Source organism: Myotis myotis, unplaced genomic scaffold, assembly GCF_014108235.1.
Source record: "Myotis myotis isolate mMyoMyo1 unplaced genomic scaffold, mMyoMyo1.p scaffold_m19_p_15, whole genome shotgun sequence".
NCBI classification, from domain to species: Eukaryota; Metazoa; Chordata; class Mammalia; order Chiroptera; family Vespertilionidae; genus Myotis; species Myotis myotis.
This window is the reverse complement of record NW_023416319.1, coordinates 51,424,814-51,440,235: the sequence shown is the minus strand read 5'-3', so window position 1 is coordinate 51,440,235 and position 15,422 is coordinate 51,424,814. Positions and strand designations below refer to the sequence as shown.

At 41.0% G+C, this 15,422-nt stretch overlaps 1 protein-coding gene across 1 annotated transcript in view; it reads right to left on the bottom strand.

The window, feature by feature from the left end:
- Positions 1-1,036: 1,036 nt before the first annotated feature.
- NRG3 (neuregulin 3) overlaps positions 1,037-15,422 on the bottom strand; it is a 576,649-nt gene continuing 562,263 nt past the window's right edge. Inside the window, exons 7-10 of the mRNA XM_036337388.1 lie at positions 14,371-14,495; positions 9,851-10,024; positions 3,890-3,961; positions 1,037-3,646 (exon numbers count right to left, since the gene is read on the bottom strand). Coding sequence (XP_036193281.1) covers positions 3,139-3,646; positions 3,890-3,961; positions 9,851-10,024; positions 14,371-14,495 — 879 coding nt within the window. The 3' untranslated portion in view covers positions 1,037-3,138. The remainder of the gene's footprint in view (positions 3,647-3,889; positions 3,962-9,850; positions 10,025-14,370; positions 14,496-15,422) is intronic.

The window sequence follows — 15,422 nt, the reverse complement described above, 5'->3', positions numbered from 1 at the left end:
TATGAATCGCAATGTAAATATCTGATATGCAGGATGTATTTAGGCGACCCCTGCGAAAGGGTCATTCGACCCCCAAAGGTGTCGTGACCCACAGGTTGAGAACCGCTGGACTAGAGTCTCAAACAGAGCACTTCATCATTTGTGTGCATAGGAAAACCAGGAAGAAAATTTGGATGCCCATTTTCCAACATTGTTTCGACTATTTCTCATTAGCATAAAGTTGGTCACATGTTTGGAACAAATGCATTCCATAGCAGTCACTGGCAAATTAGACTAACATAGGCTTTATGAACAACATTCATAGCAGAAGATGATTCAGAGTAAAAATAAGAACTGACTTTCATTTTCCAGTTAATAACAAGTATTCGACTTAGTTTATTACAAACCTGCTTACATAATAAAGACGAGGAAAGTGAAGCATAATCAAAGGTGTCTTGTAGAAAGACGTGTTTCTTTGTGGGCACCTGAGCTCAAAGGACAAGGTACTGATGGCTCCAGGTGTTTGCCATGTTAGATCAGCTTTGCAAGTCTTGGTGCTCTCAGCATTTGTCTGCTGGTGCCCAAAATAAGCATTTTGAGCTTGGACCTTTTTCAAAGGAGAGTTTCATATTCCAAAAGGAGAGAAATGACTACTGAACATAACATTGATAGTTATTCTTTATGGAAGAGTTTGTCTTGACTATCAATTAGGAAGTACCTATATCTCTAACTTCACATGAGACTCCAGTGGGTGTGCCTGATGGTCATGTTCTTCTGAATGCACCAGGGTGTTTACAATCACACAATACATGGTTCTTCTTTGAAAAATAATGGGTTGGACCAGGACTTATGTTTGACTGATAATCTTTTCAGAGTAAATAATATAGTAACAGCCACAGTGAGTCACAGAGTATATAACCTCCTAAATAGATAAATTATGTCTGACTCTTTCAGATAAGCAACAAGGAACGTTTCAGTGAAAAAACCAAGAATGAGGTTGACAGCAACAAACTTGTGAGGCCTTCTAGTTAATGTTTATAGTTATAACAAATTGCAACACAATAACATATTTTATATGTACCTTAAGAGGGTTTTATATACCTGCTAAGACTATTTTTCCAATTTTTTCCCAAAGATATCATAATTTTAAAATGAGAACACAGATGATCTAGAAATAAAAAATATATAAACATCTTTTAAGAGGCTAACATTACCTATAAATTAAAAAACAACAAAACTATAATGGGACAACTGATGAGTACCACGAACCTTTTGTTGCATATAAAATGCATCTCTACCAAAATGTTTTCAACATTTGAGACCTTGAATTTTCACAAAACAGTGCTGAAAAACATACTGTCCTTTCTTCCCTGTGTGGCATTGTGTCTATTATTAAAGAATGTTCTCAAAGAGCAATTTGCAAAGTATTTTCAACAGAAACAACTTAACTTCAAAAAAGTGTTGTATATGTTCGATGTCTGACGCTGAAATAGTTACATTTCTTCTCAATGGAAAAAGAAAATTTTAAATAAGGTTTCCCCAACTGCAGTAAAAGAAATCTTTTATATACTTTCAAATACTGTGCCTTTTTATTTAAAACAGTGTAAACATAACAACACCACCAATAATTGGAAAAAGACTGGTTATGTGAACACTAATTTTCTTGAATGCCCCCATCAAAATAAGGGTAAATAAAACAGACAAATCTCCAGGAGGAGTCCCCGCTCACCTCAGCAGTGGTAAAAATATTGCTTTATTCCAAAGGAACATACAATACAATTTACTGTTCTTTTGAGGACTTCCTGTGAACTGAATACTCGCCTTTGTGATTTCAACAATTTATTCTTTCCATATTAACCACAGAAGCCAATATCTTGGTCCACAAGTTGTAGACTAACTACAAAATAAATACTAATGAGGCTCATGAAAAAGCAAAGGATAACTGTCAATTTGGTCATCGGCTTGTGTGAATAATTTAAGTACGCATGATTCAAAATAAACACACACATTCAACTCTCCTGTGATACAGATATCATCAATGAACCTACAGTTGTTCCTCTCAGAAGTATTCACATCAGAAAATGGTCTAGACATTGTCAACAGTTTTATAGGACCCCACCATGCAAGTGACTTTGATGTAAGAACTTACTAACTGAACTTTATACTTAATGGAAAAATTTAAAGTGAACAGATCTAAGAGGGAAATTTTTTTTTAATATTAGATTCCCTGATGTTTCAGAACAAAGTTTAGCAAGCTTAATACACACACACACACATGCACACACATACAATGAACACATGTGCATACAGCATACCAGTGCTCGAGGGAGCAAACACACACACACACACACACACACACACACACACACACACATTTTCTCTCTCTCACACACAAACACACACACACAGGCGCACACACACACTGAGAAATGCTCCTTTGGCGTCCTAAACGATCTCAAAGAAAAACATTTCTATCAGCATGACTTTAGTGACATGACACTGATTTTTTTGTCCTTTTTTATAGATTGATTTCATATCTTGCTCTGAGATTCTGCACCTTCAAATTTCAGAGGAAGATGGCACGGAACAGCAGCTGAGTTTGCCCCCAATGGCTCCCTCTATCTCTGTCCTCCTTCTCCTCCCCAGGCCTGGGCCGTTCTCAAAATGAAATAGAAAACACTACATTGGTTGACATGACATAACCTGTGATGAGGCTGTCGAGTGAAGAGAAATTTAGGGGTTGGGACTGCCAAGCCAAATGGCAAGGGCTGTCTGCGCACAGGCACACCCGCCCTCGGGCGCAGCTGGTCTCTGAAACCAGGTACCTGCCAGTGCTTTTGGACGAGCACACAGTGCTGTGGGGCTGAGGGTCTGAATCGCCCGCATCTACCAAGAGCCAAAGAGGATAATGTTGGGACTAACTGAAATTGTATTCAGAATTCCACCCGAAAGCTTTAGTTGTAAGCTTTATCCCTCCTGAAACGTTTCTTTCCCTTTAAAAAAATATTTTGTTAAAAAACACTATGATATGAGGGCGATAGACTATTTGGTTTCTTCTAAGTAGATGCTCTTAAATTAATGCATATAAATAATTTGTATTTAATTTCCTCTCTTTCCTGTTGAGCAAAGCATAGAATGCACAGATTCCTACGTCTCAAGTCACTTGGTCAACGCAGAGTCTCTTTGTATTTCATTTCTTAGGATAAATTGTGCCTCTCGTTCCGATTTGGCCATGGGACTCAGGGGGAGAAAGGCGGTGTTTTCACTCGCACTGTCCTCAGCTTCTACACTGGCTAGTTCGTAGTCTTCTGACCTCCTGGCATCAGTCAGAATTCGGATCTGCTCCTGGACAGTTTCTAGCAGTATTTTCACTTCTTGTTGTTCTGCTAAAAGACAATCGCTGACTGGAATACTCACATTGACAATATCAGCAGAGTAGGAGTTTTTGCACCATTTGATGCTTTTGACGTCAGAAATCCCTGGCATTTGGATGCAGGTTTCCTCTAGCCCCACTGAAGGGATGATGGGCACTGAACTGGCCCTTGGGGATGAATACCCCAGCAGGTCCTTTTGATCCAAGCTATTAAAATAGGAGTTTGTCTCTCTCGAAGGCAGTTGCATATGGGCTGATGCATCCTGTTGAGTATTTAAACCGGCGGATGAATACCTGAAAAGAAAGAGAGTGTGAGACAGCCTGCCTTCTGCCGGCGCTTCTTCAGAGCACTCGCCAGCCAGCAAAGCACTTGCCACATGCACCACCTCACTGACTTCTCACAGCAACCCCATCAGACGCAGAATATGTTCCCAGATAAACAGAGAAGGAAACTGAAGCTCAGAGAGGTGCAGTGACTTGCCCAAGGTCACACAGAAAATAAGTGACAGACTGAGACTCAAACCCAGATCTTCTTACTTTAAGTCCAGGGATCTTTCAACACACCACAGCTGTATAGGCAGGTGGGATATAGTCTTCCTGACCTCTATCCTAGAATACAAAGTAAATGGGGATTGAGCAGGTAAGTGTGGCCTTTCCATAGTGACAAACAGGAAACCCATAACGGCATTACTCCACTCCATCAACTCGACCACCCTCTCAGCCCTGGTTTGGTACTCATGTGGCCAACCTACTTGGAGAAACCGGGAAGCCCCGCGTTAAGCATTAAGGTGCTAGAGTCCAGAGTCTTTCTGCTTCACAACTTTAGGGGAACGAACGCCATTTCTATCGGCACTCTGCTCCTTGGGCATTGCCTCACTACAAACTGCTGAGCCTAACGGGGCATGGGAGGCACATGATTCTTCTCTCTGTCCAAATACAAGCATGAAGTGAGCTTCGTAAGGCCTCTACCAATCTAGCAACTTCCTATACGTAGTTTCTGCAGCCAGTGTGGTTTCTAACTGTCAATGGCTTGTCAAGAATGCCAGCATGCTATTCAAGTCATTTGAAGATTCCAGAATCTGATTAGGCCCTTTCTTGCCAGTTCAGAGCTAGTGAATTTCCCAGTGCCTCTGAGCTTCCCAGTGCCACAGTGTGGGTCAGCTAGTCATAGATTGAAGAATTGTGGTTTGGGGACTTGAACAGTAGTTTTTACTCTATTTCTGTTATTTATCCCTAATTTAAACATTAAATTAAACATTAAAATTTAAGTGTAATCTAAACATATCTACCCTCCATATGATACCTAGCATTCCCCTAGTCTTACATTGTAATATAAATAAAAGTCATGTTTATACAAGGAAAGAATAATTGCGATGAAGTGTGTAGCATACTGAATAGAAATCGTTATTTAAGGGCACGATGGGAGTAATTTAGAGGTCTTTCTTTCTATCAGATGGTGAGAAAAGATGGGGAGCAAATTTAGGTGTCTTTGTAGTCCCATCCTCTCTTACTGTGCCTAGTACAGAGTGGGTAACCAATAAATCTTGATGGAGCAGGCATGTGAGAACATAGCATACCTTAGAGATAAACACTTTATACCCCAATCAGCATCCATTTCAAACATACTAACAAGAGCTAACATTTGCATAGTGATTTTATTTTTTAAAGATATTTTTAGTTAATTTCAGAGAGGAAGGGAGAGGGAGGTAAAAATATTAATGATGAGAGAGAATCATTGATCAGCTGCTTCCTACACACCCTTACTGGGGATGGAGCCCACACCCCAGGCATGTGCCAGGAATAGAACCGTGATCTCCTGGTTCATGGATGACACTCAGCCACTGAGCCATGCTGGTCAGGCTGCATAGTGTTTTTCAAAAGTACTTTCACCTTGAATTGCTTCACTATTTTTAAAACTTTGGCTTACTTATTATTATTACCATGTTATTAAAGAAGAAATTGGACTAAGGGGTACTCAAATGACTTGCACAAGTTACCTTTCGTAAGCAGAAGAGGAAGAAGTTAAACGCAAGTTGTCTTATTTTAATTGTTACTATGAAAGCCAGAAATGAGTGGGCATCCAAGGTGCACTAGAACACTTTTCAAAGGATGCATAATCTCTACCTGTGTACACTGTATAGCCACCCCGCAAAAGGAAATTTTCCAGGGATTTTGGTCCATTTGCTTTGGTGTTTTGGGACTGAAAATCTAAGCCTAAGTGTTCTAATCAATTTCAACAAGAAGAAATGGAACAAATTAGAGGGTTTTGTATTTGTCCTGAATATCATCCAGTTAACACCATTAATATCTATGAAGATACAGAATCTCTACTATCAGATTCACTAACCTCACAGAGACAAAAATGTAATTAGGATAAAATTGTATTTCTCACAAATATCATGAGAGTATATCAGTGGGTAGAATTTAATAGGTTTGAAATGTGATGATCATAGATGCAAATTCTTATACCAGGATCTAAACATTATTTGCAAAAATCTATATATATAAAAGCCTAAGTGACTGGCTAACCAGCCAACCACCCGGTCTATGATGTACAGTGACCACTGGGAGCAGATGCTCAACACATAGGCATGGAAACATGGAACAGACTGATGAATCTCAGAGGTAAGGGAGGGGAGAGCAGGAAGAGATTAACCAAAACTCTTATATGCATACTAGAGGCCTGGTGCACGGATTCATGCACTGGTGGGGTCCCTCGGCTTGGCCTGCAGGGATCAGGTCGAAACCAGCTCTCCAACATCCTGTGAGGGGTCACGAATTGTGAGAGAGCACAGGCCAGGCTGAGAAACCCCACCAGTGCATGAATCAGTGAACTGGGCCTCTAGTATTAGATAAATGTATAAATGTCTTAGAGGATTTAGACAATCATAGCTTTAATAAGTTAACAATGTGGCCTGATGAAGAAGTGATCAAAGGCAATTCAAGCCAAACTTGAAGCAGTCTTATAACAAGCCTGACTGCTGGATTAAGGGTGTAGATGAGAAAGGAATTTCAGCTGACCTTTAGGTCACCTCACAAGTTCAGTTAAGGGACATGGGACACACAGCTGCCAATAACTGCAATCTAAAATGTTACCATAACATGAAGATGTGAACTCTCCCAAATGTGCTTTTGTTTTGGATCAGACATGACTTCAAGCCCCAACACCATTTTTAGATGAATTGCAGCCTCCTTTTAATTTTCTCCTCAATTAAAACAATCAGGTGGTGACAGTGCTCTGGGGGATTGCTCTGAGAACTAACTGAAGTAATGCTTCTGCACTATTCCCCAGAGGATGCTGGTAACTCCCTCTTCCCTCCCTGAGTCTGTGAGTCCAGCACTGGCATTGAGGAGAAGCAGGTTACTCTTCTCCATGAGTTTAAGTGGGAGCACAACCTCTAGATGTGATCTGGGTTGGAAGACAGGCAGCAGTCTGATCCCTGACAGTCAATCACTTGTTCACAATTTTGATCCATGAGCTTGTCATTCATTGTCTGTAAAATGCCAATTTGGACTGTTGTTACTCTGATCTCTCAACAAAGAAATAACCAGTTCATTTCCTCAGTAACTAAGGAAAGGTGAAATATTGCCAGGCCGATGATGCTCAGTGGTTAGTGTTGACCCATGAATTGGGAGGTTATATACGGCAAACAGTCAGTATACTTCGTATCCCTTCTACTTTGAAGGTGGCAGTCTAGCTTTTGTGACTCCATTTATTTCTATCTAGCATATGAATACATTAGTTTGGTTTGCCTGACATAACACAGCTCAGAGCTCTGGGACCGTGGCTGTCTCTGACCCCACTAATCCGAAAAAAGGTTCCTGAATAGCTACCAGTTCACACCTTCCTCCGGCTTCACTGAGATAACTACTGGTTCAAACTGGGCCGAAGTCAGTGCCACGGAGAGAAGTCCCACCACCGGGGTCTACCTAGCAGAGAGCACTCACATGCGTGATAAACAAGCAGCAGATGGCTGATGGCTCTTGCAAATTCAATCACTGCCCCTCCAGGCTAGGGCCAGATTTGAAGAGGGCCTTTAACTGTGAAATTCTATTACAGATCCTATTTCCAGTCCAGAGAGATGGAAAGTCCCCCAGGAGTGGAAAATAGCTGTTTTCAAGAACTGAGAATGAGATTGCTCCCTGAGATTCATTGTGTTGAGCACACCGTGACTTATACTTAGAGTCACCATTTATCAACACTGGGTGCATATCACACACAGGAAAATACACGCGGCCAGCCAGCTGGAGAGAATATTCCAACCCCGATGATGACTGAACCAAAACAAAACCACCACCATGCAGACAGAAAGTAGAAGTCTCCCAGGAGGTAAAAGACAAAGCAGGGCACCTCTGAGCATGTGATGGGCACCTCTGAGCCTCTGAAAGTTCATGTATGTGTGGTTGAAGCAGCTCAGAGCATCCTTACACCTGGACATATGGAACGACAGCCAAAACATGCCCGTCAGAAAGAAACACAGCATGGGCTGGGCCCCCTCTGCAGTCACAAAGTATGCTATTCCTAGGCAACGGGCAATATTAGTGATTTAAGAAGGAAGATAATTATGAAATCTGATTAGTTGTCATTGTAGGCTAAATACAAACCCCCTTTCCAAATATAAGGCAAAGAGAAGGCCAGCTACTTCTTGACTTGCATTATATCAGACATTTTGGATAACTTGGCTGTTATGTTGAATTTGCAGATCTGTACCAACTACATTTTGCACTACATTCGGAATTGCTTCAAAATTACAAAACCCAGCCACAGGCTATTTAATTCCTGTCTCCTGGTCTTCCTAAAGCAATCTGTTGCTGAGCTTTGTCAGATAGAGTAGAAATGCACATATATCTTTTCCAGAAGAAAAGACAAGGGTAAGGCTCTGTGATGGACTTCCTACTTGCTTAGGCCTCCAGCTTGATACAGTGTGGGAACATCACCCAGGGCAAAGCAGCACAGAAACCTGGCATGGCTCTTCCAGAGAGATAAAAGCTAGATGTGATAAGAACCTGGCTTGTGTGAGAGAACAGGTTCCTGAAATTTCTGTAGTAAACCCTGATTGCATTATTCTTGAAATCAGTGATAATTTTATAACAGCTCCTGAGACAATACAAACCAGTGCTACATCTCTGCTTGCCATGTGACAAGGTACAAGCTCTTTCCACACATAACTTAAAAAAAATCTACCCGACAACCTTGAGGAAGGCTGTATTATCTTTATTCAATTTATAGATGAAAAAAAACCTTAAGCTTAGATGATAAAACTATCCCAAATTCACACAGGATGTTAAGGGCCAAATATTTGAACTTAAGTCATTTTAAGTAAGAGCTACCATGTTTGGTTGAATAGTCAATTAGGTGAATGGGACTAAAGTTCATCCTCCATTCCATTCACCACACCTTGAGCCGTGTAAGCCACTCAGAGGAAGGACACCCTTTGCACTGCAAGGAGGAATAGCAGTTGTCGTGCCCAAAGCCCATATTTCCATCCCTGCACCATGAATAAACCTAGGGATCTGAGTTCAGCAAATTGTACTTCGAAATCATGCTGTCAGTATTAAATGAAACACATTCAAGAATGCTCGATGGAAGTAGATAACATGATAACATATATATAATTAGAGGCCCCGTGCATGACATTCGTGCACTGGGGGAGTTCCCTCAGCCTGTCCTGCACACTCTCACAGTCCGGAACCCCTTGGGGGATGTCCGCCTGCTGCTGGGAGCTGGCCTAAGCTGGCAGTCAGACATTCCTGAGGGATCCTTAATGCTGCCGTGGAGGTGGGGGAGGCTCCTGTCACCACCACTGTGCTCACCAGCCATGAGCCCGGCTTCTGGCTGAGCGGCACGCCCCTTGTGGGAGCGCACTGACCACCAGGGGGCAGCTCCTGCATTGAGCATCTGCCCCTTGGTGGACAGTGAGCGTCATAGAGCCCGGTCTTTCTACTGTTGGGTCAATTTGCATATTAGGGTTTCATCATATAGGAGATGTATATGTATGTATGTGTGTGTGTGTGTGTGTGTGTGTGTGTGTGTGTGTATCCTATATGATATATCTCATATATATATATGCTATAGGTTCTATAGGTTACTGTTTACAGTATTGTCCACAGTCATACTTATCAGAGAATTAAGTAGTTTTATTCAAACCTAAGGATAAAGAAACATTTTAGTCCTCCTAAGAAATCTCAAGTTTTTAAATCGAATACAAATTCTAAGCTGTTTTAGTGACTATTTAATAACATAGTGCTTAGATATGTGTACATTTATTTCCTTGCTAATGTTATGTTTATTTTTGATTAAACACTTTCCTAATATATATTTCCATTGTACCTAACCTTTTAAGTTAGTTTACCTTTGTAGAACAAAGATGAAAGGAAGTATAAATAGCTTATTGGTGACAAAATCAATGAATAAAAAACCCCAATGAGCATAGCAACTCAACTTAAAGCTATAGCAATAATGACACCCTCCCTACATTTCATTGTTTTCAGACCTACCCTTGGCAAGGTATTGTATCCTGGTCGGGGATCCTTGATTCCTCAAGTTGCTGATACGCTGGCCCCACAATCCCACCCAGCCTACTTCGGGGTGAGGGGGGTGTCCTCCTGAAGGCGTTCCGGTGGAGCACACCACTCCTCTGTCCTGGACTGCAGCAGGAGGAGAGACTCCGGCTGCGGGAGAGAAAACCAGCACATCAGTCATAGCCATAACCTTTCAGGTGGCTGCTCAAACCCTTTAAACAGTGCACTTGCACCCGAGAGCCTCAAAGTCCCTGTCCAGACTCCACCCATGATTGGTGTGTATCTGCCAGGAGGGATCAGAAGTTGCCAAATCCATTTACCCTTGCGAAGCCTGAGGCCAAGAGAAGTTCTTGTGTTTTTGGCTTTCTAACGTGGAGCACAATGGGCTAAAATTGCTGCTTTCCGGCCAAATTAAGAGGTGGGTTTAAGGAATTCTGAAGCTCCTGATTCCCACCTGCCCTCAGTATTCAAGCTCCAGTGGCTGTATCTCTAATAACAATAAGTGTGGCTTTCTTATTAGACACTGGCATGGACCAAACACAGGTAGCCCTGAAGGGATCTACGGGGAAATTTTCACTTGTGCTAGCAGTAGAATAAACAAACTTTATTATGATTGGCATTCTCTCCTTAACATATGTGCTAAATTCACAGTTTATTATCTCAAAATTCCATCAGTCTTGAGAAGCTAAATCATTTTCCATTTTTAGTTTGCTTTTACTAAACATCTCATTCTGACTCATATGTCCAAATACCAAAATAACTGTGTTTTTAGGTGCCCCTAAAGGGCAACATATATAAATGAAATGTACTTTTGGTGAGATCCCTATACAGATCATGTTAAACAAAAGAATAAGATTCTTTCTAAAAATCAGTTGCTAATTTGACACACTACCTGTTGCATATCCATTCGCATCTCTACCCCACTGAATTTCACATACTCCATGGGGAGCAGTGCAGAGAACTGGCTCCTGTGTACACATTCCTAAGATGACAGTTTGTGATTAAATCACATAAAACTATGCAGAAAAAATTAAACACATTTTCAAAATGTCAATAAACCTATCAGGTTTTAAACAGACCAGTCCCCCAAAGGAGTTTACCCATATCACTTTATTATTTGAAGTTCTGTATGTTTTCCTGCATGAATATTGCTGTTATTTCTACTGAACAAAACAACTTCTCAAATATTATTTAAGGCCAGAGTTTGAGAACCAAGATGACTAATAAAACTTCATATTCTCAACCCAACATGGACTTCCTGAGTTAGTACAAACACCAGATTATGCCTGGCAACATTATTACAACTTAATTATTTCTCATAATATTTCTTGCATGTCGAGTCCCAAGATGCCTAATATCAAGGGGTCTCACAAAGTCAACAAGTCTATGAAGCTCTGTATCAGCTCATGCCTTTCCCTCCCTCCAGCTTCTATCTGCACCATCCAGCAGCAGTTATGGAGTCTGAAGGGTGCTCAGGCTTGCGTGCTAGGGTTAGCTGGATCTGGGTGTTTATCTCTGGTCTGTACATCATTAGCAGCATGGCCCTGGGGGAAGTACTGGTACCAGTTAGAGCAGTGATGGCAAACCTATGACACACGTGTCCGAGGTGACACGCGAACTCATTTTTTTGGTTGATTTTTCTTTGTTAAATGGCATTTAAATATATAAAATAAATATCAAAAATATAAATCTTTGTTTTACTATGGTTACAAATATATAAAAAAAAATTCTATATGTGACACGGCACCAGAATTAAGTTAGGGTTTTTCAAAATGCTGACATGCTGAGCTCAAAAGGTTCACCATCACTGAGTTAGAGTCTTGGAGGAAAATAGATGACACGCTAAGTTGGGTCATTTGGGGGAAAGTTTGCCATTTACAAAGGTGTGCCCAGTATTTGAGAAAAAAAGGACAACAGAGGATACTGCTGTATGTCAAGGCTAGTGACAACAGGAAGCTGTTACTATCCCTATGACCTAAGGGACAAGGAGAGGGAGCTGTTAGCAGAATGGAGAGACAAGGCGATTATAAGGAAAGGGCCACTTGGCAGGCACTTTGGCCCCAGGAAAAGGGCCATAGCTGAGGCAGCCAAGCAGGGAGGGGGGTGGAAGTAATGGAACCTCGCTCTCTTTGGCCCTCCCATCACATGCAGGCACCTCCCATTGAGCCGACGGAAGCTAGAGGACAAGGGAGCCTGCTGCCCTTCTAGTGCACAGAGCAGTGCTGGCAGAGAGGTGAAGACTAGACATGTGTGGAGAAAGGCACTGGCATCATGCTTACGTCTTTTCATAAGATTGCTATGGGGGTAAAAGCGGTAAAGTGTGAAGTGTTTGGCACGTAACAGGTGCTCAGTACAATGAGCTCCCCTGGCTCCTCTCACACAAATCATTGAAAACTCAGACTTCTTTCCCCCTTTAAAAGTACTTAGATGTGTGCTATCTATCAGTGACTTACATTGCCAAGTACAATGCAATAAGTAAGACATGACATACTAGGATTCTTTTTAAAAAAGAAATATTCTTGACTAAAAAGAAATAATGCTTTGAATTAATAGCTTTGTTTCATAAATGAGCTATCCAGATATGTCATATTTGCAGTGCAAGGCAATAAATTAATTATTCATAGCTAGCCAAACTGCTTGGCAGCAAAGTCTACCATATGAACTAGTGGCCCATCTTAAAAACAGTTCCATCACTACTGATCAGCCAGCTAGTCTAGCCTGCTAACGCAGTAGCATTCGGGGAGTCATGGAGCAGTTGGCAGGCTACATAAATCAGTGACCGGGCTGCCAGTCGTGAAAACATTTAAGTCTCCTGCATGTTTTACAAAACAAAGCTCTGAGATATTAAACTGTAGCTTCAAAGTTTTAGAGGCACTTTATGAATCAGTCCTTGCCTATCTACCATGACACGATGCATGCCAACAACACTGCAATGTCACTGAACCAAACAGAAAGGAAGGTCTCCGACAGGCATCCTTATTTCCTAGAAACCACAGCGGGAGCCACATTTAGGAGGGAGGATGTCAACAGAGAAGAGGAAGAGTAGGGTATTTGCAGCACAAATACGATAGAAGCTGTAATTCTTTTTTTATCTCAACTTTAAAACATCAATGGCATAACGTAGTGCTGGAGTAATATTATACTTAATTAGTTTACTTAACTGGGTGCAATGCCACTTTAACACGTATTATAATCAGCAGGGGGAAATGCTGTTTTGGAGAAAATATTCATCTTCTAAGATGCTCGTAATTTTGGACTTATTTCCCTAATTAAAGAACTTCTATTAGCTCCAGGGAACTGAAATGTTTTTTTTTTTTTTAAGAGGGAAATATCTACAAATTCCTTAATTGATATAAATCAAAATATGTAGTTAATAACTAAAGCAATTATCCAATAACTAAACATTTAAATCCTGAGCTAAAAATATTTAAATCACCTTTTGAAAAACAGCAAACCTTTAGTATCTCAGTCTCTAATCGTACAGAGTGACAGAAAACCTCAAAGCAACATGTCAGCATCAATGAAATCTTTTTTGGGCCCATTGAAAAGCAAGGAAGAAGACTGTTTCCTTGTACAATGTGTGCTTCTGTCCGGGTGGTTTGCAAAGCACTGCCTGGATGTGTAAAAACCAATATTTACATTTCATTGATGGGAACAACTGTGATTTTTCATATTTTCTTTTTACAAATTTTTATCTCTTCATAATGTTATTTTTTTAAATTTTAAATACTATACTTCTTACTAAGAAAAGAAAGCTCAAATCTTGGGACAACTTCTACAAGGATAAAGGCTATGCATTTAAATGCCATAAACATAATGTCTGCTTCAGCACTAGTCCCAAACTTTGGCACTTGTTTGAGAGCAAAAATTTTCAGTTTTTAGAGTTCCAGATTCCTCATGTATAAAACACAGTATGTGACTAGAAGATGACTAAGAAGTTTTCAGCCTCAGAATTTTATAAAATTTGTAAGATAACGTTATTTTTGGCTTTCTCCCCAAAGAGCCAATTGCTATGGTCAGCTTGTAAAGGATGGCCACCCCATTGATCATAGATCTTACAGATCCAAGAAGATTTGCCAGGATTCTTCCCCCATGAAAGTTTCTTTGTTTGAGAGTCATGGTGAAAGACCTGGAACATGTCGCATCAGTTTCCCAGAGAAGAATTAGTCCTTAAATCTGCAGAGAGTGATAAGGCCGGCTGAAACAATCATGTTTGTAATAGTTATTTCAGAATGCAATTATTTCACCCACTGGTCTGTAGCTGCAGCTTTGATGGGTGTTGTTCACAGCTCCTTTCGGCTTTGTAGAGGGGCACTGCAGCCTGCTGGTGTCTGGTTTACCTGCTGTGAGCTGCTTGAGCATCCACTCCATGGACAACCACATGAGAAGCAAGAACAACCATCTCTCCTAAACAGTGTTGCCATTTCTGGGCATGTGTTGTCCAGAGTCACACACGGTGTGAATGCGCCCATTCCGCCATGATTAACTACCTGTACCTGTGGTGTTTGACAGATTGGCTTCCTCTGTCAGAAGGGACCTCTGGAAATGACTGGGGGCCAGCAAAGCTTGACTCCATCATTTTCTCCAGTGCCGTCACGGGATGCCTCTCCGCCTTTGAGTACTGTGGGGAATCACATGCACAAGGTTGAGCAGGAGGATGAGCGGAGGGCCTGCAACACTACAGATAGATATTGACAAGGTATGGAACTTCCAGGAACATTCCTCTGGCCACCGGTCAGGAGCATGGCAGAGGCATCATTCGCAGCCCGTGTCTCCCACTGAGCATGCTCTCCCATCCCTGCCCCACACCCTCTGTGACTAGGTGAGGTCCATTCAAGAGGGTTCTTCATTTTAGAATCCTGAGCCTGTCTTTTCATTTAAATCCACAGCCATGGCACAGCCAAAATAAACACAAGCATGTTTTTTTGAATGCAAATTTTATTAAAATATTAATTAGTAGCTGACTACTAATATTAGGATTCAATAAATGCTGATTGAATGAAACTCAGAACACTCTCAAAATTATGGAGGACATTGATTCAGTGTCTCTGTCCACAGTTTCCCTCACTGTTTCCCTCCTTCAGTCTGTTACCAGATAGTGTTTACTGTGCCTAAAAAGAGAAATTTGTGATCATTTCACTCTTTATAGTTACTAACTCTTGGTTTTACCTTTGACTATGATACCGCATAAGCACAAGAGTCTAAAGAAAACCTACAGAGATGATATATTAAGAACAATTTTGCCTCAAGGTAAGTATCACATGGCGTCTCACCCAGGCAGGTGCCCAGTCATCTTTCTCTGGATCTTAGCCCTTGAAAAGGCAGTAGGGACGGCAGGTTTCTCTTCTAGAAACTTCAGATAAAAACTCTCCTGAGAAATGACGTTTGTAGAATGCTAACCAAACTACAGAGATTTTGGAATTTAGATATTCATGTACAATGTATGACCAAGAATTTCACAGAAAAATATGGGTATATAGCATGCAAATGAGAAGGTATACAATTATACACATTGTGAATAAATGAAAATCAGAATAAAAAAATAAAT